At 39.7% G+C, this 24,928-nt stretch overlaps 5 protein-coding genes and 2 non-coding genes across 9 annotated transcripts; 6 read left to right on the top strand and 1 right to left on the bottom strand.

Annotated features, from left to right (window-relative positions):
- The first annotated feature begins 1,754 nt into the window (after positions 1–1,754).
- On the top strand, positions 1,755–3,366 carry LOC103449485 (uncharacterized). Its single transcript, XM_008388810.4, has 3 exons — positions 1,755–2,291; positions 2,482–2,535; positions 2,936–3,366. Exons 1-3 carry the CDS (start codon positions 1,776–1,778, stop codon positions 3,167–3,169), a joined length of 804 nt encoding a protein of 267 aa, XP_008387032.3. The 5' UTR covers positions 1,755–1,775; the 3' UTR covers positions 3,170–3,366.
- TRNAN-GUU (transfer RNA asparagine (anticodon GUU)) lies at positions 2,340–2,413 on the top strand. Its single transcript has one exon. It is a non-coding gene; the product is annotated as a tRNA-Asn (tRNA).
- Positions 3,367–3,629: 263 nt separating the features above from the next.
- On the top strand, positions 3,630–8,887 carry LOC103449542 (uncharacterized). Of its 2 annotated transcripts, none has more exons than XM_070808917.1 (9): positions 3,630–4,037; positions 4,287–4,698; positions 4,957–5,112; positions 5,194–5,435; positions 5,729–6,660; positions 6,728–7,071; positions 7,154–7,417; positions 7,512–7,717; positions 7,933–8,887. In XM_070808917.1, the coding sequence occupies exons 1-9, from the start codon at positions 3,777–3,779 to the stop codon at positions 8,638–8,640; spliced, it is 3,525 nt and encodes a 1,174-aa protein (XP_070665018.1). In that variant the 5' UTR covers positions 3,630–3,776; the 3' UTR covers positions 8,641–8,887. The 2 variants fall into 2 exon arrangements, with proteins under 2 accessions (XP_070665018.1, XP_028946184.2); XM_029090351.2 differs by having other exon boundaries at positions 3,721–4,037; positions 4,287–4,694; positions 4,953–5,112.
- Positions 8,888–9,287: 400 nt separating this feature from the next.
- Positions 9,288–12,689, top strand: LOC103413499 (protein ORANGE-LIKE, chloroplastic-like). The gene is made up of 8 exons (XM_008351961.4): positions 9,288–9,643; positions 9,944–10,061; positions 10,167–10,286; positions 10,702–10,788; positions 11,081–11,157; positions 11,275–11,402; positions 11,778–11,914; positions 12,270–12,689. Exons 1-8 carry the CDS (start codon positions 9,468–9,470, stop codon positions 12,345–12,347), a joined length of 921 nt encoding a protein of 306 aa, XP_008350183.2. The 5' UTR covers positions 9,288–9,467; the 3' UTR covers positions 12,348–12,689.
- A 626-nt stretch (positions 12,690–13,315) lies between these two features.
- TRNAL-UAG (transfer RNA leucine (anticodon UAG)) lies at positions 13,316–13,395 on the top strand. Its single transcript has one exon. It is a non-coding gene; the product is annotated as a tRNA-Leu (tRNA).
- LOC103449483 (uncharacterized) lies at positions 13,380–16,343 on the top strand. The gene is made up of 5 exons (XM_008388807.4): positions 13,380–13,761; positions 13,859–14,097; positions 14,827–14,939; positions 15,392–15,532; positions 15,640–16,343. The coding sequence occupies exons 1-5, from the start codon at positions 13,533–13,535 to the stop codon at positions 15,887–15,889; spliced, it is 972 nt and encodes a 323-aa protein (XP_008387029.2). The 5' UTR covers positions 13,380–13,532; the 3' UTR covers positions 15,890–16,343.
- An 804-nt stretch (positions 16,344–17,147) lies between these two features.
- LOC103449484 (glutathione hydrolase 1-like) lies at positions 17,148–20,418 on the bottom strand. Of its 2 annotated transcripts, none has more exons than XM_029090352.2 (7): positions 20,203–20,418; positions 19,650–19,990; positions 19,052–19,567; positions 18,179–18,414; positions 17,823–18,084; positions 17,607–17,744; positions 17,148–17,523 (listed from the first exon to the last, which is right to left on the bottom strand). In XM_029090352.2, the coding sequence occupies exons 1-7, from the start codon at positions 20,207–20,209 to the stop codon at positions 17,290–17,292; spliced, it is 1,734 nt and encodes a 577-aa protein (XP_028946185.1). In that variant the 5' UTR covers positions 20,210–20,418; the 3' UTR covers positions 17,148–17,289. The 2 variants fall into 2 exon arrangements, with proteins under 2 accessions (XP_028946185.1, XP_008387030.2); XM_008388808.4 differs by having other exon boundaries at positions 20,070–20,291.
- Between the last annotated feature and the right edge of the window lie 4,510 nt (positions 20,419–24,928).

Genomic DNA, 24,928 nt, shown 5'->3' with positions numbered 1-24,928 from the left:
TTTTATTTTTTATTTTCAATCGATGATAGGGTGACCCCGAGCTCCTACGCGAACAAAAGCCCAGCCTTCTCGACGTTGCTGAGGACCTTCCGCTTCTCCAGCTTCTTGAAGACGCCGACTTCCACTTCCTCTGCCACTTCGTAGAAGATTCCCGCTCCGTACCACTTCTTCTCCCAGCCGCTGTTGAGCTTGTTCACCTGGAAATTTACGAAATTCACATTTACGAAGCAAACAAACAAAAGGGTATTTGTAAATTAACCAAAAAACAAAACGGTATTCGTAAATTTATATAAAGATACTTTCTTGGCAGCCAAATAGAATTTACAGAGCAAGAGTGAACGTAATTTCCTTCTTTTGGGGCGCCATGGAAACGATTGTTGATGATCGAGATTTGGTGGGGAAGGTGCAGGGAGAGCCAGAGATGGAATTGAAGTGGGGTTTGGACTTTGGAGGAGAGGAAGTTTCTGGTGTGGTTGAGATTACAGGTAGCTAAAGATGCTGCAGCAGGAGACCGGATAGAGTGGTAATTTCTGAGAAGAAGATGAGGGAGACGAGAGAGAACGGGAGCCAGAACATGCGAGACAGAGTGAGGGTTTCATTATTGAATATTGAAATTACACAAAAGCCTTCAATAATGAGTGTTAACAGATGGTTAACGGGTTTTGCAGGTTCACCCAAAATGATCCGTTATTTAACGGGTGGTTAACACGTTCACCCAAAATGACTCATTATTTAATGGGTGCTTAATGGGTTAACCTGTTAACCATTCAACTCGTTAAACATTCATCCGAATACTCATTTTAACGGGTTGTATCGGATTAACAGGTCGGGTCTGAAATGCCAGGTATGCTTTCGAATGTCCAATTCTCCGAGTTGTCCGTTGAAATTAGAATCTTGTTTTACTAATTGGTAATTTTCTCATATTTTTATTTTCTCGCATTCACCTTAATGGTTTGAAATCACATCGATTTGTCTCCTAGCTGTATGAACTTCTTTTGGGCTAATGATCCTTTTTCACTGAGAAATGGTAAAGGAGAATTGTCATTAAAATTCGAAAATAATCAGTTTAAGAACCGTTTGGTAACTATTTTTTTAATTTTTAATTTTTTTTAATTTTTATTTTTAAATTGAAGAATGAAAACTCATTTGATAACTATTTTTAGTTTTCAAAAACTAGAAAATGCAAACTATTTTATTGAGTCTTCAAAATTTAGTTTTCAGCTTTCAGTTTTGGGTTTGAAAATGTAAAGTAGTTATCAAACGAATTTTCATTTATCAGTTTTCAAAAAAATAATAAACTAAAAACGAAATACTTATCAAACAACTCATTAATTTCACATAAAAAGGAGGAAATTGTACCATTTAACTAAAAATTTGAGACCACTGGTCTCTTAACTCATTAAAATGTGTAGTTATGGTTCTTTTCGTTAACTTTGTTAAGAACTTCCGCCAAAATAAGTCACGTGGCAAACACGTGAGGTTGAACTAAGGGGCAAATATGAAAAATCAAATGAGAAAAATTGTCGTAATGATCTCTCAACCTTAACCCAATTTGAGCAATAATCCCTCAACTTTAAACAAATTGTAATAACGATCCTCCCAACATGACTCATTTTGACAGAATTCTGACTGAGTTGACGAAAATGATCATAATTACACGTTTTGATGAGTTAAGGAACAATAATCATGAATTTTGGGATAAATTTGAGGGCCCGTTGTTACAATTTTCTGTTAAAAAAATGCCAAGTGGCCTACATTTGCTGATATGGCATGAAATGATTAGAAGCTTGGTGAGGCGCTTCTCGCCAACCATTCCCGTCTCGTTAAAGAAGATGAAAGCAGCATATCAGCATATCCTCTACACTTTCGATTCCTCCAACGAATCCCTTTCCCTCTTTCCCATCAATTCTAAAACCCCCTCACAGATTTCATTTGCTCAGCCACCCATGCCCATTTCTGTCGCTGTGGCGGGAGGAGTGATGAGCTCGCTCCGCCGCGTCCACTCCCCACGTGTCAGTTCCCACGTGCTACTCTCCCCTCCTCCTCCGTCGCTGGCTGCTTCCTGTCCACTAGTATCCACCACCGCCACCAGCTGCTGCTTCTTTCCTAACCTTAATTTGCATTCCGGCCGTCACTACCGCCACCGAAATCAAACGGCGGTGGCCAAGGCGTCGTCTCAGGAAAAGGACAGCCTTATCCCTTCGGACGACGCCGAAGACGGCGTCTTGCTCGGGACCATGAAATTGCCCTCGGATACCGATCTTCCCAGATTCCAAATTCTACTATTCCAGGTAATATAAAGTATATTTAAACATTAAAGTGCATACTCTAACAACAAAGCTGGAATAGCTCAGCTGGTTAGAGCGTGTGGCTGTTAACCACAAGGTCGGAGGTTCGAACCCTCCTTCTAGCGTTTTTAAAATTTCTGTATTTTCCCATTTTTCTGGTCCAATGTGCTAAACGCTGCGTTTTGTTCAACAGTGGGCTAATAGTCTCTGCCAAGGAGCCAACCTGCCTCTTGATATGCCTTTGAAGGTACATAATATATTGTTCACTTCAATTCTTTTTTTTTTTCTGTTTATTTATGTTTCTTCATTTTCCTTTATTTTATTCAAAGTCTGAAGTCGTATTAGGTGTTGCGTTGGAGGTATCGCTATATGCAATAAACTTGAATAAAAATAAAATTCCATTATGTTTATAACACCCAATTTATAAAGATGATTCACAAAAATCACAAATTTATCCAATCCAATATGTCAGAAATAAACGAAAAATGAGTATGCGGAAATCAGTTTATTTGACTTATATTCCCTTAGCCATGTTGACTTCCATGTTTAAGGTTCCGGTTGCATGGACACATTGGCATACATTATGAAAATGGCACTGAGACCCTAGCAATGGACTGAATGTTTTCTTGTACATTGCAATGGAACAGGTAGACAAAATTGCAGGTGGGACTAGATTGGGGTTTGTTACAATCGGGAATGCGGAGGTTGAGGTCCCTGTGTACATAGACTGCTTGGTTTTCCCACCAAGTGACGGCTCTGGCCCTATTTTCCGAGCTGTCAGAAGCGGACCCTTGAAGGACAAGACACCTCCTGGTGAACCAAGGATCATGAGAAATCTTATGCAGGCCCTTCAGAAGTCGGTCCAAATCGCTAGACTGTAAACAAGATTTTTATACATATGTTTGAGTTGAGATTATCTCCACTTTGTTATGTAATGCAAATTTTCTTACTTCTTTAAGTCCAAGACAAGAAAGTCCTTGTTTCTTGTTCAATTTGTATGCTTAGTGGTCCAATGCAAGCCTTGTTTGCTTCAACAAAGTTCAATGCAGATTAAGATGATCAGGGATTTGTCCAGAAATAGACCGAATGTGCTTTTTTAGCTAGCTGACAGATGACTAAACGACTTTTAAACTCTGACTTTATAGTCTTTCGATTTGTGTCCTTTGTGCTGCTAGACTACACAATATTTGCTGTAATCTTGGATGTTCAATGTTCTAACGAGGTTGCATTGTCTTGGAGTTTATTACTAGGTAATTGTTCTCAACTTTGTCTTAACTGGATTCATTGGTTTCTTCATGCTAAAACGTGATTGAAATCATTTACCTATTAAATAATCACACTAGGAAACAAATTTGATACCCAGTACTTTCCATGTTGGCAGTACCCTCAGCTATAAGGTATCTTGAATCTGAAACTGAAATTCTCACACTTCGTTTTGACCTTAAGTAAGAAATTGTCCCGAATTCTAGATCTGGAACTTGAAAGAAAATGGAGGAGCAAGAATCGGAAGTTAGTTTTGGTTATGGACAAGAAGATGGTTATGATGCAGTTGTTGTGGGGTCTGGCTATGGCGGTTCTGTTGCTGCTTGTCGGTTGTCTATGGCAGGGGTAAGGGTGTGTCTAGTTGAGAAAGGCCGGAGATGGGAATCTAAGGACTTTCCAACTGACAGCTCGAAGATATTTTCTGCTGTGAGGATGGAGAACCAGAACCTAGGCATTAGCTTTGGACCAAAAGATGCTTTGTTCCAGGTTATTCTCTCTTCCTCTTTTTTTCTCGGGCAATATCTGCCGCGATTCTGTATTTTGTTGTTTGTTTTGAACCATGTCAATCGCAGGATATTGTATGTACTTTGTTTTGTGATGTCACTTTTGCTTACTATTGTGTATATATACCAGTTTTTTTTACTTTTTACTATAATTTAGCGACATATACAGTTTTTCCGTAACCATTCATATCGGGGCAAGGTGTAATATACATCTGTTATGATGAAAGTCTAGGTATATGAGCAGAATGATTCTCTAGCAGCTATGGCGTGTGGACTTGGTGGGGGTTCACTAGTGAATGCAGGAGTTCTGGTTCCAGCACCAGCTCGTGCTAGACGAAATCCAAAATGGCCAAAGGATTGGGAAAGGAATTGGGATAACTGTGAAGCTTCTGCAGCAGCCATGCTGAAAGCACAAAGCATTCCTGTCAAGTTTCCTGCTGCAAAAGTCTTGGAAGAGGTTGCTATTGGAGAGATTGAAGAAGCTTTTGAGACTTCGGTGAAGCTAAGCATGAATTTTGACCTTGAAGAACCACAAAATGATGCAATGGGTAGCTGCTTAGCCTGTGGAAACTGTCTTTCTGGATGTCCTTTTAATGCCAAAAGTTCTACTGACAAAAATTATCTGCGTTCAGCAATCCAGGCATGTCTTACGTTATCTAATACGTCAATGAAGTTTGTAAAAAAAAAAAAAAAAAAAAAATATCCATTAGTATGTAAGAGATTTGGGAGCAACCTCTCCATAAATGGGGGTAAGGTTAGCCGACATTCACCTCTCCCAGACCCTGCGTAAAGCGGGAGCCTTGTGCACTGGGTACGACCTTTTTAGGATGTAAGAGATGTTCGTGTTTAAGTTTTAACTGTACCTTCTCCACTAAAACCAGTGTTTCTTGTGAAGCAGGCAGGCTGCATAGTTAAAACAGAATGTCAAGTACAGTATGTGGTTCGAAACGTGCATGAAAACTTCCAATACAAAGGAGAAAGCGGTAGAAAAAATAGAAGATGGCTTATTTACTTGAATGAGATTGATTACATAACCTCTGATTTCGTAATCCTATCAGGTGAGAAACAATCAAATTAGGTATCTTCTGAAAATTTTAATCACAAAGACTCTTAACAATTTCTAGACTTGTTTTTCGCAGCGGGAGTTTTTGGCACCACTAAAATACTCTACCAGTCAAGAATGAGAGGACTAAAACTTTCTGAAGCACTTGGATCTGGATTCAGCTGCAATGGAAATACTGTGGCTTATCTTGCTGGGAGCCCAGCACCACTGAATGGTTACGGATTAGACAGAAAGCAAATGTTTAAGACACCATTTGAAGAAAGGCCTGGGCCATCCATCTCTGCCTCTTACACTTCTTCGCTCGGCTTTACAATACAGGTTCAGAAACTTCTATAAACTTAATTGACTTCAGTTTTTCAATCATGTAAATCTATTGGTTTGGTCACAAATGACTTTTAATTTTTTACGTAATCAACGATGTATCATATATATATCTGGTGGGAAAATCTAGCTGTAATCTGGCTTTTGTGGAAAATGAGTTACATATATATATGAAGTATGCATGCGTGTATATAAATGTTAATCTCTGAAGAAATAAGTTTAAAAATGTTTTTTTTCTGGTTTGATGGATTTGGATTCATCAACCTCTTATGTAGTCTTCATTGTTACAGAGTGCTGTACTTCCAACATCGTATCCGTACCTGCTGTTTAAAGGAATTACAACCTACGGATGGCCTACTGGATACTGGTTCCTTCATGGGATTATAGACAAGATAAAGCATATCATAGGTTGTAAAGCAACCCAAGCAATAGTTCTTATTGCATTGGGATATGATGAGAGTGATGGTAAGATCACATTGGAAAAGGGCACGAACAAAATATGCTTTACCCCGCCTCATGATTCCCTTCTCCCACGAAAAATTACAGCTTTCCAAAAGCTCACTAAGAAATTAGGAGGAATTCTCTTTATGTCAAAATACCGAAGTGCATCAGTTCATCTTTTAGGAGGGTGCAATGCATCTTCAGATCCTTCACACGGTGTTTGCAACTCCAATGGGCAGGTTTTTGATCCGGTGTCGCCTATCACTGTACATCCCGGCCTCTATGTATGTGATGCTTCTTTGATCCCATGCTCTATTGGAATAAATCCTTCTCTTACTATTGCGACGGCAGCTGAGCACATAAGCAAGAACCTTGTGCAGGATGCTCTAATGTACAGAGAAGGTCTTGCATCTGTTCCTAAAATTGCTAACCAAGGTCCGGATTCCTTCACTGATAAGACTATGGTTAACGGTCAGAGATCAGAGGTCTTGGTCAAAGAAACAATGAGAGGTTACGTTGGGGGTATGCCGTGCGCAGCTTATCTCAGAATGAAGATGAACCCTCAAGACCAGAAAGGACCGAATGAGCAGAAGTTGGGTACTCAAGAAGCCCATTCCCTTTTAAGAGGGAAAGTTGGAGGGCATGTGAAACTTAGAGCCTTTGAGAAGGATGATTTACATGTCTTAGATGGGGACGTAAATTTTTGCGAAGTAGATTGCAGAACGCCTTACACACAGTATATGCATTACCATCTTCTTCTCGGGGCTTCTACTGGTTCAAGGTATATAAAACTTGAAAGTTCAATAAATTTTCTTACTTTAATTTTTCTCACAACGATTTTGATGCAGATATATTCTCGAGGGAAGAAAGATAATGAATCCTTATCTTTCTGCATTATATGCTTGGAGGGAGATGACAACACTGCATGTGACATTCGTGAAAGTTGCGGAGAAAAACTCGAAGGATGAGAAGGTTGTTTTAAAAGGGGAGCTTAGCATTTCGATGAAGGAGCTTCTTAAGAGTTTCATAAGCCTTGAAGGAAACAAGAGGGGAAGGTTTTTTTGCCATCTATTAGGGGCCCTCTTGAGAACCTATATATTACAGATACCTCGAGGGAACCACAAGGATTTAGATTCATCCTATTTTCAAATTAAATCTTATCCGAGCGGCATTCTCCATGAATTAAAAACAGGTAGCAAATGTTTTTGTTTTCTGTTTCTGGTCCATTTCTTGCTGCTATAGAGTTCCTAATTTCTTGTCCATATATTATGCAGAAGACGAATTCAATATCAGTTGTAGGCAATGGAAGTGCCACCATATTTTGCCACAACTTAAAGGAAATGAGCAACTAAATCCAGTTCTTCTTCTTAATGGATACTCCACTGAGAGTTACTGGCTGCCAACGGAGCCAAATGATTTAGTCAGAACTCTGCTTGAAGGAGGGCATGAAACATGGCTACTGCAATCACGATTGCACCCTCTGAATTTGTCAAACAGTTTTACGATTGAAGATATTGCAAGATTTGACATCGCTGCTGGTAAAAGACCAAATACACCTACTGTAATTGTACTTAACTCTTACTAATCCTATTGTATGTCAATGAGCGTTTTCCTGCTTCACTTTTTCTGCAGCAATTAATAAGATTGTTGAGTTGCATGGGCCGCGCGTGAAGGTGCATGTAGTTGCACACTGTGTCGGAGGCTTAGCCATACACATAGCTGTCATGGGAGGTCACGTCTCTGCAACCCGTATTGCTTCTCTCTCATGCACCAATTCTTCAATGTTCTTCAAGCTTAGTCCTTGGTCCAGAGTTAAAATGTGGCTTCCTCTGATGCCGGTGAGTTCTCACTCTCGCTCCCCCCCCCCCAACCCATCTCTCTCTCTATTGATTTAGGATGGAATACAACCAAGCAGGAAACTTATTAATTATTATGAACAAGGGGAGGAAGGAATTAAATAAAGTTTGTAGTAATTCAAAAATTATTAAATCATAAAGCAAGCTCACATTAATTTTTACCTGCGAGAGCCTCAAAAGTTCCTTTTAATATGCAGATATCAATGTTCATACTTGGAAATGATAAGACGCTTCCTCTGTTGGAGACGTCAACCGTCAGCTTACGCCACAGCCTCCTGAAACTTATAGCCCGCTTCATACCCCGCTACGAGAGATGCACCTGCAACGAATGTGAAGTTTTCTCAGGAATCTTCGGAAACACATTCTGGCACAAAAACATAAGTCCCACCATGCACCAGTGGTTGAACAAGCAAAGCTCTTCAAAACTTCCCATGGCAGCATTTCCCCACCTGAGAAAGATATGCAACTCCGGTTTCATAGTAGACAGCAACGGCAGCAACTCATATTTGATCCATCCAGAAAGAATGGCACTCCCAACGCTTTACATATCCGGAGGGCGGTCTCTCCTCGTGACTCCTCACACATCTTTCCTCGCTCATAAGTACATGAAGTTGCACCAGCCAGGATTCCATCACGAAAGGGTAGTTGTGGAGGGCTTCGGGCATTCAGATTTGTTGATTGGAGAAGATTCTCACAAGGAAGTTTTTCCTCACATTTTATCTCACATACGATTTGCTGAAAGCGGGAGGAGTGGGAAGGGAAAGAGGTTCAGAAAAGAGGTATTGGATTGGGAAGCTGATGATCTGTATGAAGGATTTGGGGAATTTGGAACATGGTTTTCTCCTCCTGTTGTTGTTGTGCTGTTGTTTATGTTGTTTTTTCTTCTGGTGTCTTTGTTTTTGTAGTTTCAGACCAAAACTACAAAGCAAGTCACTGTTTTTGTTGTTGGAGAAAACAATGAACTGCAGATGATTCCATGATTGTCATGTAGCTTCGTTTTTAAGTATGTTTGGGAGAAAATAGTGAGGAGTTGCAAATGCAATTAGGGTTCTTTAAGGAGTTGTAAACCTAATAACACACGGAAATTTCTTCAAATGCTACGTATTGTTGAATGATAGGAGAATGAATGAATGAATGAGATTGAAAATAGAATATCTAAATAGTTGTGAAAATCAAATTTAACTGCTAAATGAATACGGATACTAGATCTCCTCTCTTGCGGCCCAAGATGCGTTATGAATTTGAATATGAACACTAAATCTCCTCTCTTACGACCCAAGATATGTAGTATTGAAGTCATACTCGTAACTCAAATATTGTATACGTTACCAAAATGTTACCGACCCGTATTGTTTTATAGGAACCATTTTAGCTAACTTGGACTTTTCTGCTGGTCTTTCTTTCGGTTGATTTTTTAGTGTAACGAAAATACAAGATGATGCATAAGCGGCGCGGTAATTGCCACGAACGCAAGTAACAATTAACGGTCAAGAGAGAGAAAGGGAAGCATGTGGTGACGTGGCAATAACCCATTAGCCTCATCGTCTCTTCTGTCTCCGTCTTCCACCAAGATGCCCACTCAAACCTCCCAAAGATTCCTCTCTCTCTCTCTCTCTCCCCTCGGCTCTCACTCACCAAAACCCTCCTTCCTCTCTCTCTCTCTCTCTCTCTCTCTCTTTCTCTCTCTGCTTTTTGGCTGATGAGATGAGCAGAGGGTAGAACCTTTACAAAAATGGCTTCTTTCTCACTCACTTCTCATCCTCCCCCTTCCGCCAAAACCCTACTTTCCTCCTCCACCTCCTCCCATGGAATCCCTAGACGTCTCTCTCTGTCCAAATTCACCTCCCCGCGTCCCCAAATTTCCTGTTCTGCTTCCAAGGAATCATCCCCCGGCGATAACACGCCAAGGTAATCAAGCCCGTCTGGAATTGCTTCTCTAGAAAGCACGTTTACTATAAATACGTTTAAAATTTTATTAAAAATCCTAGTGCCTTTAATTTTTTGATTAAAAATCCAAGTGCTTTATGAAGAAGCATCTAGCAGGTGCATTTCTTCTCTGAAAAGCACTTCTATGAGCCAAAAGCATTTAGCCCTTTTGCTGTCAGAAAGCGCTTTTTTAGCAATATCAACCTGAAATTTAATTTTGGTCCTTCTGTCTTGTTGACGAGAAAAATGCTGAATTTTCTATGTTTTGTTTTCTTCTCTCAGCACTTTTTGTATCATAGAAGGGCCGGAGACGGTGCAGGACTTTGTGCAGATGCAACTGCAGGAAATTCAGGACAACATAAGAAGCCGGCGCAACAAGATTTTTCTTCTCATGGAAGAGGTGAAAGCAGATAGCTCTAAAGGGTTTGATAAATGTTTGATCTTTTAAATTTCAGTAATTTGGGGATTGTGAACTTCTTGTTTGATATATGTTTGGTTTGTGTAGCTAAGGAGATTGCGGGTGCAGCACCGGATAAGGATGGCGAGAGATATGGATGAGGCTTGTGAGGAAGAGTCAAATGAGATGCCTGACATTCCATCCACTATCCCTTTTCTCCCTCATATGGTGAGTGTCATCTACAATGTAGTTAACTGCCTAAAGTATGCCCCTTATCGACGGCCTCAAACAAGTTGGGATATTTGGATAGTTAGCTAAGAAATCAGAAGCACATATGGGTTTAGATACAAATACTAACCTTATATTTCAAGAGGGGGCATGCGGGTTGAAAACGATAATTGACAATGAAATATTGTCCATGATTGATAAGATGGTTACGTTTCTTTGTTTAGCTCTTGCTGAGTCCGTTTCTTGTGCCAACAGTCACCAACTAATACCTTTCCAATTAAATGTCCAACTAAAACAAGCGCTCTTATGCCAAAATTTTCGTGTCTGTATGATATTTTTCTTCTGAATTCTGTGGTTGTGCAATCACTTTACCTTTTATTTCAACTGACACTGTGTGATATGTGTTATGATGCAGACACCAAAGACGTTGAAGCAGCTCTACCTCACAAGCTTATCTATGATATCTAGTGTAATTGTATTTGGGGGTCTCATTGCGCCATCGGTAAGTCTATAAGCATGGATGATTGTTTATAGTGAATATTTCCCGATGGCTCCATACATGTATACTTTTGTAAAGGTGGATTCTCAATTTTTTTACCCTTTACCTGCTTATATGTTTACTGGCCCTTGAAGCGTGACGCTACATGTTCCTCTGTTTAAAGAGGATGTCTTTGGTTGAGGTCATATTGGATTAGGAACCTTAGTTTTGATGTTCATGTTTTGTGCCTAATGGTTAGACTTAAAATTCTTCACTGTTATATTTGTTAAATGTCTCAACCTGTTCTCTGTGACAGCTGGAACTAAAATTAGGTATAGGAGGTACCTCGTATGAAGATTTCATTCGTAGCATGCATCTGCCTTTACAATTAAGGTATATACTGAACATGCTTTTTTTTTCTTTTCCTGATTACAATTAGAAATTCAAGCAACCAGTACGGATTTTCTTACTTACTGTTCTGAAAGCCCTTTTGTTTGATTTTGATTTCAGTCAGGTTGATCCTATTGTGGCATCCTTCTCCGGTGGGGCAGTGGGTGTCATTTCAGCATTGATGTTGATTGAAGCTAACAATGTTGAGCAGCAAGAGAAGAAAAGGTGCAAATATTGCCATGGAACTGGTATGTTTTAAACTGTCACAAATGAAATGTGCCAACTGATAAAGTTCTAAGGGATAAGTGGATCATTTGTTGAATGGGGTTGTTTTTATATCTTCTTGCAGTTAGTTTTTATGAAGTTTGCGTATGCTGATAAATTTATGAAAATAACAAGTAAAAAGTGGCTTACATTCTGGCTCTTACAATGCTATTAGTTTCTTCGAATTTTATGGAAGTTCTCCCTTGCCTTTCTCATCACTAAAATTCTTTTCAACTTTGTTACTTTTCTGATGCTTTTTACCTTTCTTTAATTTCTCGTTATAAATGTTATTTCTAATGTTATATTGTTCTCATAATTTGGTTTTAATCTGGTAATTTTGTCTGGTCAAACATGGACAGGGTACTTGGCCTGTGCTAGATGTTCTGCAAGTGGAGTGTGCTTGAACATCAATCCTATATCAGCATCTAGTGCATCGGACCAACCTTTGCGAGTGCCCACAACTGAGAGGTGCCCAAATTGCTCTGGTGCTGGAAAGGTACAAAATTTGTTGCTAGGTGGTTTATCCATGAGATATGATCGCACTGCAATTTTTCACACTTATCTCTTGGTGTTGTTGATCATTTGTTTCGTGCTACACTTGCTTCAAATCTTTAGACAATTTCATCGTATCATGTTTGCTGATGGTTGACTTGTGCTGAGCTTAAAAGGAAGAAAGAATTATAATGGGATTTACGATGATTTGTCAAACTTCCGAAAGGAATTTGGTGCAAAAAGGCTTTAATTCCATTTGTTGATAGGAGATTTGCAGTTTGTGTTGTTCATCTATTGTAATGCCAAACTCTCTCTCTTTCGCTCTCTACTAGGACTAATCACCTTCCATGTTCACTTAGGTCATGTGCCCGACATGCCTGTGCACTGGGATGATGATGGCAAGCGAGCATGACCCGCGGATTGATCCATTTGACTAAAGCAAACCAGATGAATAACTTAGCGGTGTTATCTCCTCGTTGATGCAGCTCGGGAATATTTTCCATTCCAGCCCTTAATTTTCGACTGCCCAAAGACACAAAATAGTATATGAAGTTACAGTTGTTTAAAAGCAAAATAAGTTGAATAGAATGGTTTTCAAAATTTGGCCATTCAAATTAGCTTCGTGTGTGTAACTTGTGCCAAATGTTGGCTTGATTGCAAGAGTACTTCATGTAAACTAGGAATCATCGCAAATTTAAGTTGTGTTTGATGAAATGGGTTACAACGTACACATGGATTTGGGAACTTGGTTGTGAAGAAATGCCAATCTTGTTGAATTTGTTGCTTTTTGTTGACATAAAATAAAAGTAGAGAAGTATTCTATGAGCAATTTAGATGCCAACCCTATTAGTGGCTATTCACGTCTGAGAGCTACGATTGGAGGAAATCTTCGGTAAGCCTGACGATGGGGAAGGATTTTTCATGTGACCGGTACACAAAATATATGTGCTAAAAAGTTAACAACTTAAAAAATAAAATTTCTTATCACTTCTATTGGTGTACCATTTATATTCCCATCACAACTAAAAATTTCTTGACGATGGGGCAGTTCTCTTGCAAGGAGTCGGGAAGGCATGTAGGACACCTGGGGCCTACATTTTGGTGGGAGTGAGAGAGCTTTTGCATGAATAGCCTCGAGTCGTGGCCCCGACTCAAAAGTCCAATTGGGTATTGCACGATTAATTTTTTTTTTTAAACCGATGTTATCTTAATTAGGAGAAATTCTTGCATACAAACATATGGACCCTCTCCTAGTGAGGAGACTCTACACATGAGCCCCTTCATGTGGGAGGACTGTCGTATCCGGAAGCTAATAGTATCTATCTATAAACGACTCACTTCTGTACATTAACTGAGAGGCTATTAGAGTAAATTATAATTAACTCTGTATGGTTTGCACCAATAGGACAGTTTGGCCGAGTGGTCTAAGGCGCCAGATTTAGGCTCTGGTCCGAAAGGGCGTGGGTTCAAATCCCACAGCTGTCAAAATTATTGTTTTTTGTTTCCCAACACTTTCCGTTGATATTCCCGCGGAAGGTAGAAACGACGTCGTGCAGCTCATAATTTGATCCCCCTGTTTCCTCCAACACAGTTGGAATAGTTTGACAGTTTTCGCCGTCGTCATGGCTCGGATCCTCGGAAACAAACCGGGTCTTCACCACCTCCTGACCCGATTCACAATCTCACGACGGCCGCTGCAAACCCTGGCCTATGAAGAGCTCCGACCCTCCGACGCGGACCCACAACAACCCTACCGCTCCACCGCTTTCATCCTCCACGGCCTCCTGGGCTCCGCCAGAAACTGGCGAACTTTCTCTCGCTCCCTCCTCTCCCATCTCTCTGACCCATCTGGTCTCTCTCTCTCTCTCGCTCCCTCTCCCTCCCCCTCCTCTGATCGTCTCGATTACTTGATTTCTCCGTTTTTATTGAAGCAAATTTCTAATTGCAGGTTGGAGATTGGTGCTTGTGGATTTGAGGAACCATGGGAAATCGGCCGAGATCGAAGGTCTGAACCCACCTCATGATTTGTTCAATGGGGCCCGAGATTTGGCTGATTTGGTTGGGACTCAGGGTTGGGACTGGCCCGATGTTGTTCTCGGTCACTCCATGGGCGGTAAGGTTGCTCTGCAATTTGCAGAGAGCTGTGCCCTTGGTGACTACGGCGATTCCGCTAAGCTACCCAAGCAGGTATTCGATCTTCCCCTCATAAGTTCATCACTTGTACTTGCTCTTTTGTGCCGAAAGTAGAATTATTTGGGAACATTTATGAGTTAGTTAGGTAAATTCAAGAGCTTTATCAATAACTAACCAGAACCGTAATGTAAGCTGATCGTTCTAGCGGAATGAACAGAATTAGGAAACTTTTTTTTGCTTGCTTGATGCAAGTTGAGTATATAGTGTGAATCAAATGATATGTTTTTCGTGGGTTGGGGTGTTCGTACGGCATTTTTGGTCCCGAGAGCTCTCACTCGATTGCATGTGTTGCATCTTGGGGATCATCAGGTGGGACTCCGTGTATGTGACTTTTGAGCACGGTGGTTCCTGACCCCTGAATGTTGAAACTTTCCAGCCAAATACTTGTAGGCTTGTATTTTCATTATCATGATTAGTCGGTTTTTTGGATGAAACATGCTTAGTTTCCCCGTTTAGGTTTATGAGAAAGTATTGCTTCGTAGTGCTATGTTTGCCTAATGAACTGAATTGAAACCAAAGTACTGATTATCTTTCAGATTGGTTTTCCATTTTAATATGACTATGGCCGTCAATTACGGCCAGCTTAGCCAGTGGCTAGTAAATTCTAACTTTTAAATTATATAGGAGAGTCAAAGTTTATGATCATGTGTGGTTGAAAGTTCAGTTCACTTTGCACTTAAAGATATTTTGTACTCTTTTTACTTTCTTTGTGATCCAGAACAGCTGTGGGTATTGGATTCTGTTCCAGGAGAAGTGAGTCGTGACAAAAGTGATGGGGAAGTTGAGAAAGTTTTGCAGACATTGCAGAGTCTACCTTCATCAGTTCCATCTCGAAAGTAAAACCTCTTTCTCCTTATTATAAGTTAATTTATTAGTATTAACTGCGTGTATTATGGGGTAAATTGTTCATAAGTAGGTGTCAGGCGGAGTTCTTAATATTGTTTTTTTCTTCTTCTTCTTTGGTATCATACCAATTTGGAGACAACAATAATCCATACATTGTCATATTTCTCCCTAGAAGTGTTTACCATTAAAAGGATGATGTTAATTAGTAATGTTGGCACATACAATGCCTGCTCTACTCTCAAATTGCTTCACTCAAGCAAGAGCTCTGGATTCTGTCTAGCTTTACTCTGATTACAAGAGTCTACATAAATGCATGACGAAACCGTTGTTTTTGCTTCAAAACTTGTTACATAATGGCGTTACAAAATTGTCATAATGTCACATGACATTCGTGTTTCCAAATTCCAAATCTTTATGTGATGAATTTGGTTCTTGGCTTCAGGTGGCTTGTGAATCATATGATTGAACTTGGGTTCTCAAAGTCATTGTCAGAATGGATAGGCACCAACCTCAAGAAACAGGGAGATCACGAGACATGGGCGTTCAATCTTGATGGTGCTGTCCAGATGTTCAAGTCTTACCAGTAAATATCTTATTGTTTTGATATCAGTTCTTGGAAGTAGAAAGAATGATATTTTTTACCTTCCCTCCCCCTTACCTTTCACACTTTCTATGAATCCAAAATATCAGGGAGAAGTCTTATTGGCCTCTGTTGGAGCACCCACCAAAAGAAATGGCAATAGATGTTGTGCGTGCTGAGAACAGTGATCGTTGGGACCCCGATGTGGTTCAACGGCTTGGAAGCCTTGCCAATAGGGAAGCCAATGGATCAGAGGGAAAGGTTTCAGTTCACGTTCTTCCCAAGTCTGGCCACTGGGTTCACGTGGACAATCCAAAAGGTCTTCTTGAGATTGTGGCACCAAGGATTTCATCCCTTTGATCCGCCGCAAGATGCACCGTGGAGTAGAGATTTCTTCATTATCGTTCTACTATTATGGCTGTCATCAGCACCTTCATGGAATGAGTGAGGCTGTGTTAATCATACTTTATGTTTTTTTTTTTTTTTTTCTGGGCGAAACGTTTACCATGATGTTTCATCATACTTTATGTCTATCGTTTGATATCAACGAACAAGAATTCGAAAACCTTGCCACTCGTGAAGCTGATGGATCGGAGGGGAAGGTTTCAGTTCATGTTCTTCCCAAGTCCGGCCATTGGGTTCACGTCGACAATCCATAAGGTTTTTGTGGCATCTAAAAATTCATCCTTTTGGCCTTAACCATATCGGGTTTAATTTATCTGCCACAGAAGATGTGTTGTGTAGATAACACTGGTAATTCCAAGTGTTTCGGTTATTCATTTGTAATAAAGCATTTGTGTCTTATTTCTGCTTATCTGTTCTGGTTTTTGGATAAATTTGGGGTATATTAGAAAATTAAACATAAAACTTAAAAAAACAATAGAAGAAGCTAAAAAAACAAATAAAATTTTATAAATGAATATAAAAAACTTAAAACAAAATGAAATTTGAACTATAAAAATACTAAATGAAAATGGTTGAACTTTAGCAACTTGTAAATGTTAGGCAATGTGATTTCAAAGTTGGTAGGAAATCGAGCTGCACTTAAACAACTAACAAATCACAAACTAAACTACGAAAAAAAAATCCTAATGTATTCAATTTTCTTACACAAGAATAATAGATTTTTTTAGGGTTTTTTTTTTCTCTCTCATTTCTTTTTTTTTTAATTCATTTTTAGTGATGTTACTGATGTGTGATGAAGTTTCTTATATACCCCTAAATTCAAAGAAAAAATAGGTGGCGTCAATGAAAATGAACGAACATATTGTTAAGTTTGAAGACTAAAAAAATGACTTTCAAAAAAACATGTCAAGTGATAAATTTTCAGATAAGTTTTCCAATTTTATTGTGTATACGTGTAAAAAAAACTATAATTTCGCACAATATTGCTCATTTTTATGTAAGAGTTGAACAGTGACTTGAAATTTTCCGGCGACTGGAAAAAATTTCCATCACCAATGACAGTGGCCGGCTATCAATATCCTTGACACGGCGGAGTCTGCAACGCACAAATTGCCAGTCAATCGTGCATAACTTCCTTCGTCGCCTTTTCGAAGGTGACGGAAAATTTTCTGTTAGCATATCCATTGCAAAGGAAGAACCAACATGAACTACGTAGAGTAGAAAACTTGTGAATCAGTCACTAGCTATAAGAAATAACCAATAGTTTCAACTACATTGTTAAAGGGGGAGTAGACTAGCGTTGGAACAAGAACAATAACTAGCCTCGATCGCTTCCATAGCACCAGTTTGCAGTTTTAGAAACCAGCCGGAACCCCGCCTTTTCTTGGATCGCTCACTGCCACAATCTCCGGAGTACCTTCATTTTCCGTCCAAGCCTTATGAACTATAAACTGGCAAATAGCCCCAGAAGTAAGGGGCTCTAGGATATGGCCCTTCTTTTGTAGGGATTTCCTGATTTGAGTAGGAACTTCAAAGTGATCGCCAGTCACGGACGTCCAATTTTCATAACGAACCACATTAGGTAATAGCTGCTTACACAGAAATGTTTCAGATTTGTAGTTTTAGTTGAGATTCCGTTTAGCGTACACGTCTCAATAATTTGTTAAATTACCTGATGATAGACCCTTGGAGCCATGACGGAAGAGAGTGGATCCATTCCCCTTGCAAAATGATTCAAGAGAACTTCTGCAGTCGCCGGAATGATCAAGGCTCCCCCGCTCGCGCCAACTACAGCTTTCAGCTGGTCATCCTGTCATTCGTATAAACAAGATATGTGAACATATAGGGCACGGATACAAAACATAAGATTTAGGTGGTTCTGCATTACCTTTAACACTATAGCAGGTGTCATGGACGATAACGGCCTTTTTCCCGGCCTGATAAAATTGGGTGGCGCTGGTGTTGGACTTGCAGAAACATTTCCAGGTATGGAGAAGTCATCCATTTCATTGTTTAAGACTATTCCTGTACTCGATGACAGTATATGTGCACCAAAGTATCCGTTTACAGTACTCGTCATGGAGACGGCATTTCCCTGAGGATCTACGATAGACAAGTGACTAGTTCCGTGATCATTGATCTGACTCCACCTGTTAGGAAATAAGGAGTCATTATCGTCGATGAAACATGATCAAGTGCAAGCATCTACTAGATAATCAATTTCTTGCCAATCAAGGAATTTACCTGCCACCGTAATGGCTGGGATCAAAAGTCATGTTGTCATATATGGTTTTCTTCAACTCCTTAGCAAACTTAGGAGAAAGCATATCAGCTAGAACTTTAGTCACATTTACAAACTCAGGATCACCGAGATTCATCCTCACGGCGAAAACATGTTTCAAAGATTCAATTTCTCGATGAATCCAAAGAGGATCCGGAACTCCAAAAGCATTTCCATATTGTGAAAGTATGTTTAGCATCTGTAGAGTGGAATTGACAGAGTAGTGTTGGAATATGAGTATGAAACATGTTTGAGGATTAGCTATAATATTGGATGAATTCTTGAATGGAAAAGTCTTGATAAGGTGTTCGGTTGAATCCTAGTTCTTGTAGGATTATGAGTGCTTTTAGTGTTCCTTTGGGAAAAGGTTTTGGATCCTGCACTAATTGATCTTGTACGCTCATTGTGTGAAAAGGTTTTGTTTTAGAGTTCAACACTAATTCTAATAGGAGAATGAGTTGGATTAATGTTGTATATAACCTCAGTCACTGCTCTTGCAAAGACACGGCTCATCTTGTATTGAATACCTATTATTCAGAGAGTTCTCTAGTTTTGCTAAAGAGGAGAAGATTGTTTGTTTGTGAAGCTGCTATGGCTTCTTCGAGTTCAAGTTCTGCAGGTATGTTTTCCACTGGTTTTATATTCGTGTTTATAGTTTTGTCATTCAGTTCGATTGTTGGAGTATTGGTAACTTACTGGCATATCTATGATCTGTGATATAGTTCTTACAAGTAGTCCATAACGAACCTATTTGAATTGCTTCTTTTGTAGAAAGAGACGAAAACAGAAACAAAAAAAATTAGGTGACACGAATTTAAGAACAAAGATGTACTCACAAGTATCAACGGAGGACCACCGGAAGGAGGCGGCATAGCCAGTATTTTAAGCCCCAGTGTGTCAGCAGATACCGGCTTTCTCAGCCTAACTCTATAAGTTTGCAAGTCCTTCATTGTCAGTATTCCTCCAAGCTTCTGAACATCTCTAATCAATTTGGACCCAATCGATCCGTTGTACATGGCTACGGGACCAAACTTTGAAATTTGATTGAGTGTCTCTGCCAGTTTTATGTTCCGACATATCTCACCTGTCTGCAAGAGACTCCCATTTGATGTAAATATATGACGAAGTCCCTCGTTTGCCAAGATTCCTGATTCCGCTGTAACCATTTGTCTGTGGAGGTAAGGTGAAATCTTAAATCCCAAACGAGCAAGACGCTCAGCAGGTCTTACAAGCCTATCCCACGGAAGCCTTCCATGTTGTTTCCAAGCTTCATGAAGACCTGCCAGTTCCCCTGGAATTGCTACCGAGAGAGCGCCTCTACCTTTCAGAGTAACATTGGCAGCATACATATTCTGAAAAAATAGTTATTGCATACACTCGAGTGACAACTAATTAAGGCAACGAATTCGGTAAAGCATGTACAGCACAACGAACCTCGGAAGCAAGCAATGGGGCGGTTTCTCTCATATCAAAGGCGTGTGCTTCTCCGCTGGCTAGCCGGACAAGCATGAAGGCACCGCCTCCAATGCCGCTCGATGCTGGGCTAACAACCCCTAAGCACAGAGCAGCAGCTATTGATACATCAACGGCATTACCGCCTTCGCGAAGAACATCCTTCCCGATTCTAGAACACCGGCGATCATCAGTGGCAACCCCACCGTGGCGCACTGAAATGACCTCCGGCCTACTTTTGGCGGAACCTCTCGTAGCACTCCAAGTAGGAAGCAACAGTGAAAGGAACACAAGTACAATGGTAAGCAACGACATCATCCAATCTACAACAAACAGAAACATAATCTGATTAACTCTCACCCCATGCATATATACATATTATATACATATATAAAGACTTACCAGAATTTCCCATTGGAGTTGGTGATCAAATGAAACAGGGGATGATGGAGCTCAAAACCAAATTTTCTGTTTGCTATTTTTTCGATTTGTAAGTAAAAAAGAAAAAGGAAGAAAAAATATTAGTGTGACTCACATGACATGTGAGTGTAAAAGCTCAGATTTTTCCAGCCAGCGTCGTCGTCTCGCTTTTTTCCTCTGCCTTTCGACTAGATTGAGCCGCCCCCAGTAAATGGTGGTCCAAACTATCAAATGCGCGCACCTGCCAAAAGCACATAGATGACAAGGACGCCATTTTCGAAATTATCTGTATCATCTGTATCGGATTCGGATAGTCAAAGACTAGTTCAATCACCAACGTAGGGATCATGAGGATCCTCTCCTGATCGGTGAGATCATGAAAATTCGTGAATCGTGTATGTTAATAGTATATTGTATGGTTATTTTTTATCAAATACTGTTTGTGTTTAATTTTAAATAAAAATATTTAAAATAATTTATGACCTTACAATATAAAATGAATAGACAAGATTAACGGATCCTCCCAAAGAGAATTTGACGGGAATTCAGTTCGTTCATTCATTCAGTAGTTTAGATATTCAACGTAGAGAGAGAGAGAGACGTGGAGAGGGAGTGTGTTGAAAAGTCAGAGGTTCCTAGTCGGGTCGAGTACGGATCCGCAAATCGCCATGTAGTGGGCGGCTAGCAAGGAGCAAATTGGTAACTAGGTTCGTAGAGTAATTTTATTTTCTAATAAACTATATTATTCATATTTTTTAATTCGGAGAATGGTGGGTTTAGTCTTACAAATGTTTCGGTGAGAATCAAATTTAAAACATCTTATTTACAAAGAGTGCAATAATAGGCTAGCCTCACTATGGACTTACCCTCTTATCTAGACTAAAAGGGAGGAGGGTGAGCTTAGCCTCACCCTAGACTAAAAATAATGTTGTTCAAATTCGTCCTTAACGAAAATTGAATATAAAACCTCTTACTTACAAGTGAAGAATAATAGGCTCCTAAAGTACCTTTGAGAAGGGCAATCACATTATTTCAATCCCCCAATACGATTACTTTAAAATGAGCAATAAGGTGACACTCAGTACTACGGTGGTAGTATTCTTCACTTGGAAGTGAGAGGTCTTAGATTCGAATCTCGTGGATGGCGAATTCGATACCAAATTAGGTTTTCCATTTTGTGACTTAGTTAAACTCCTCATCCCCTAATGTAAAAATATCGATGTACTAAAAAAAGAAAATATAAATATAAAAAAAATACCCCAATAAGAGCACCTCTAGCGTGGGCATTAACCCCATGGACAGGCTGTTCCAACAACCCAATCGCCTGCCAAAGTGATTCCAGCCCATTCGAGCTATTGGGCTGAGGGGGGCCGAGAGACAGCTCAGGCACAAACCCAAGGCCCGAGCACTTGCGGGGAGAGTGATGCAAGGCTGACGTCAGCCACGTTATAAAAAAAATTACGTCAAGCGTGTGGGAGCGCGTCACTGACAGGGTTTGCAGGCGATAGGGCCCGCGCTGGATAAGTTGTCTATAACCGTTGTTGGGGTGCAACGTGGCACCTTCTCGGCCGTTGGATTTCAACAGTTCTTTTTTCTGGACCGTTCGATTTCCAACGGTAAAAAAAAATTTCATAACTCCCCCAACGACTAGATGACATGGCACAATCTGAGCCGTTCAATTCCAGATCAACGGTCCACATTTTTTGGCTTAAATTTTTTTTTTAAAAAAGAAAAAAAATATGAGGGACTAGGTGATTTGTTGTATAATCGGAGCCCATAATTTGAGAGACAAATTGGTTAGGTGATGATTTTCCATTCACGAGGGACTAGGGAATTTGTTGTTTAATTGGAGCCCATAACTTTCCAATCACTTTGGGTTGTAATTTTGTATTTATTTAATTTGGTACTTTATGTAATTTCGTATTTATTGAATTGAGTACTTTAGGTAATTTCATATTTATTTAATTTAGTAAGTTATTTAAACTAAGAGTACTTTATTTAATTTGGTACTTTATTTAAACTAAAAGAATCTTTATTCAAAGAACATAAACACAAAAAAAAAAAAAAAAAAAAAACCACACTAAATGAACTTAAAAAACACACTAAATAAAATTACGCAAGCACACCAAATAAAAAAAACACACTAAGTGAACTTAAAAATACACCAAACAAACTAAGAGCATTCTTCTTCCACCACAAGCTTGTTTTTAAGTTTCTTGAGCTTGTTTCAATCCCCACAAGTGCTCTATCAAGTCATTTTCCGGGCTTTGTGATAATATGAGAATTGGAGTGAAGTATATCACTGAATGAGCCTTTCATTGTAACGTCCATCCCTTTCTAATGACTTGTGTTGCACGGGTTCTTCGATGGTGCCATGAGCACAATATATTTGTGTTTTAGAATTGTTTATCGTGTCTGGCTCAAATTCCTCAATGGCATCATAATCATACTCATCTTGCACAATCATGTTGTGAACAATCATGTTGTGAAGAATGATACACATCATCATGATGAATCGAAGCGACTCTAAATCAAACAATCTAGCAGCACTTCTGACAATCGCCCAACGAGCTTGGAGGATACCTGTAACGACCCGCCCCGAAATATTTATTTAAAAAAATAATATCGGTGATAGGCCTTGTTGATGCACAAAACCGGAGGTCTTGGAACAACGTAAATCCGACTGTGAATTTGCAAGAAAGTAAATAACACAAGATGTATCGTGGTTCACCCCAAGGTTTGGGCTACGTCCACACTGATTATTGTATTTCTCTGTTTATGAGCCTTGTGGCTTTGTATGTGAAGGAGAGAGATTCAGAGTCTCTAAGGGAGAGAGTAAGGCCTCTGATGGCCTAGGAATTGGCCTCCCCCTAATTGTGAGGGTGAAAAGTCCTTTTATAGAATAAGGGCTCCTCACTTATTACATATTTGTCCCTTCCTTTATTACATAATTACATTTAAGTCCCTCGAGTATTTGTACAAGATCTAAATACGGAGGCCCTAAGTATGGTATAAACAGTAGTCCCCCAAGTCTTCAGTCAAGAGAGTCTTTGGGCTAGAGACTTGAAATTTAGTCTATATGTTGGCCGAAGTAACTAGATGTTGTCTTGAACCGATGCTCGATATGAGGCGGTACTCAATCTAAAATGATGCTCAACTAGAGGTAGCACATGTTGCGAGGCTGATTGGCTTGTGGCTTATGTTGCCTTGGTTGGCTCGGTTTGTGGCGTTGAAGGTGAAGAAGTCTCTTTTATAGAATAAGGGCTCGCTCCTCAATACATGAATGATGGGCTAGAGTTGATGCTCGCGGCGATGCGGTTGCTCAGCAGGCGGCGATGCTCTCTAATGATGGTGAGGGAGTCCCTTTTATAGAATAAGGGCTCGCTCCTCAATACATAAGTGATGGGTGCTTTCTAATGAAAGTGAGGGAGTCCCTTTTATAGAATAAGGGCACGCTCCTCAGTACATAAATAATGAGCTAAGTCTCCCAAGTATTTTTCATGAGGCCCAATATATGGTACATAATGTAGTCCCCCAAGTCTTCGGTTAATAGAGTCTGTTGACTGGAGACTTCAAATTGAATCCATGTATGGGCCGAAGTGGCGGTTTGTTCGGATGCGGTATTTGTATACCCTGCACCGAAGCTTTGTATGTAAAGCTTTGTATGTAAAGTTTTGCAAGTGAAGCTTTGAAGCTGAAGCTCTGTAAGTGAAGCTTTTGAAGTTAGAGCTTTTGTAAATAAAGCTTTTTTAAGCTAGAGCTCTGTAAATGAAACTTTTTGAAGCTAGAGCTTTTGTAAATGAAGCTTTTGAAGCTGGAGCTCTATAAATGAAGCTTTTGAAGCTAGAGCTTTTGTAAATGAAGCTTTTTAAAGCTAGAGCTCTGTAAATGAAGCTTTTGAAGTTGGAGCTCTGTAAATGAAGCTTTTGAAGCTAGAGCTTTTGTAAATGAAGTTTTTTGAAGCTAGAGCTCTGTAAATGAAGATTTTGATGCTAGAGCTTTTGTAAATGAAGCTTTTGAAGCTGGAGCTCTGTAGATGAAGCTTTTGAAGCTAGAGCTTTTGTAAATGAAGCTTTTGAAGCTAGAGCTCTATAAATGAAGCTTTTGAAGCTGATTGACATGAGTGATACTCATGAATGTTTATGTTGATTGATATGAGTGATGCTCATGGATGTTGACATGGATGTTGACATGAGTGATGCTCATGAATGTTTATGTATGATTGAAATGAGTAATGCTCATGAATGTTTATGTATGATAGACACGAGTAAATGCTCATGTATAATTTGAAGTACTGGGCGTACTTTTGATTACCTAGATGGTGATAATAGCGACAGGCTGCCAAATAATTTGGAGTATTGGGTGTACTTTTGATCACTTGATTGGTGATAATAGCGACGGGGTGCCGAATATTTTTTTGTAGTATTGGGCGTACTTTTGGTCACCTGGTTGGTGATAACAGCGGCAGGGTGCCAAATAATTTTTTGTAGTGCTGGACGTACTTTTGGTCACCTAGTTGGTGCTATTTTGGGCTTATAGGCCTTTACCCTCCACACAACATTCCAGCCCATTTATTTTGGGCTTTGTCGGTTTTTTTTTATTTTTTATCATTACCCTCTGATGAGGTTTATACAGATGTCTCCGAAAGCTAAGAAAAATAAATCACATCATACAAAAACAAGAAAAGTAAATCACATCATTCTAGTGGGGTGTTTATTCATTGCTTTTGCTTTCTGCTTTTCTTGATCTCCCCGCTCCTTCTATGTCCACCCATGTTGCTTTGTAAGGTATCTTTTGCTTGCAAACCCACTTGCTTTTCTTGGACAGCCTGGTATTGCCCA

The sequence above is a fragment of the Malus domestica genome, chromosome 12 (genome assembly GCF_042453785.1).
Source record: "Malus domestica chromosome 12, GDT2T_hap1".
Classification (NCBI taxonomy): domain Eukaryota; kingdom Viridiplantae; phylum Streptophyta; class Magnoliopsida; order Rosales; family Rosaceae; genus Malus; species Malus domestica.
The sequence above is the reverse complement of the archived record's forward strand: the minus strand, read 5'-3'. Positions and strand labels throughout refer to the sequence as shown.

Bases quoted from the DNA above. Each gene is read 5' to 3' on its own strand.
- LOC103449485 (XM_008388810.4), top strand. From the start codon at position 1,776: ATGATTAGAAGCTTGGTGAGGCGCTTCTCGCCAACCATTCCCGTCTCG. The intron at 2,292-2,481 runs GTAATATAAAGT...TTTGTTCAACAG, and splicing joins TCCAAATTCTACTATTCCAG to TGGGCTAATAGTCTCTGCCA. The intron at 2,536-2,935 runs GTACATAATATA...GCAATGGAACAG, and splicing joins CTCTTGATATGCCTTTGAAG to GTAGACAAAATTGCAGGTGG.
- LOC103449542 (XM_070808917.1), top strand. From the start codon at position 3,777: ATGGAGGAGCAAGAATCGGAAGTTAGTTTTGGTTATGGACAAGAAGAT. The intron at 5,113-5,193 runs GTGAGAAACAAT...TGTTTTTCGCAG, and splicing joins TGATTTCGTAATCCTATCAG to CGGGAGTTTTTGGCACCACT. The intron at 7,418-7,511 runs GTAAAAGACCAA...CTTTTTCTGCAG, and splicing joins AAGATTTGACATCGCTGCTG to CAATTAATAAGATTGTTGAG.
- LOC103413499 (XM_008351961.4), top strand. From the start codon at position 9,468: ATGGCTTCTTTCTCACTCACTTCTCATCCTCCCCCTTCCGCCAAAACC. The intron at 10,287-10,701 runs GTGAGTGTCATC...GTTATGATGCAG, and splicing joins TCCCTTTTCTCCCTCATATG to ACACCAAAGACGTTGAAGCA. The intron at 11,158-11,274 runs GTATATACTGAA...TTTTGATTTCAG, and splicing joins CATCTGCCTTTACAATTAAG to TCAGGTTGATCCTATTGTGG.
- LOC103449483 (XM_008388807.4), top strand. From the start codon at position 13,533: ATGGCTCGGATCCTCGGAAACAAACCGGGTCTTCACCACCTCCTGACC. The intron at 13,762-13,858 runs GTCTCTCTCTCT...TTCTAATTGCAG, and splicing joins CCATCTCTCTGACCCATCTG to GTTGGAGATTGGTGCTTGTG. The intron at 14,098-14,826 runs GTATTCGATCTT...GATCCAGAACAG, and splicing joins CCGCTAAGCTACCCAAGCAG to CTGTGGGTATTGGATTCTGT.
- LOC103449484 (XM_008388808.4), bottom strand. The intron at 19,568-19,649 runs GTTCGTTGTGCT...CTATTTTTTCAG, and splicing joins CCCCATTGCTTGCTTCCGAG to AATATGTATGCTGCCAATGT. The intron at 17,524-17,606 runs GTAATTTAACAA...CTGTGTAAGCAG, and splicing joins CTCCAAGGGTCTATCATCAG to CTATTACCTAATGTGGTTCG.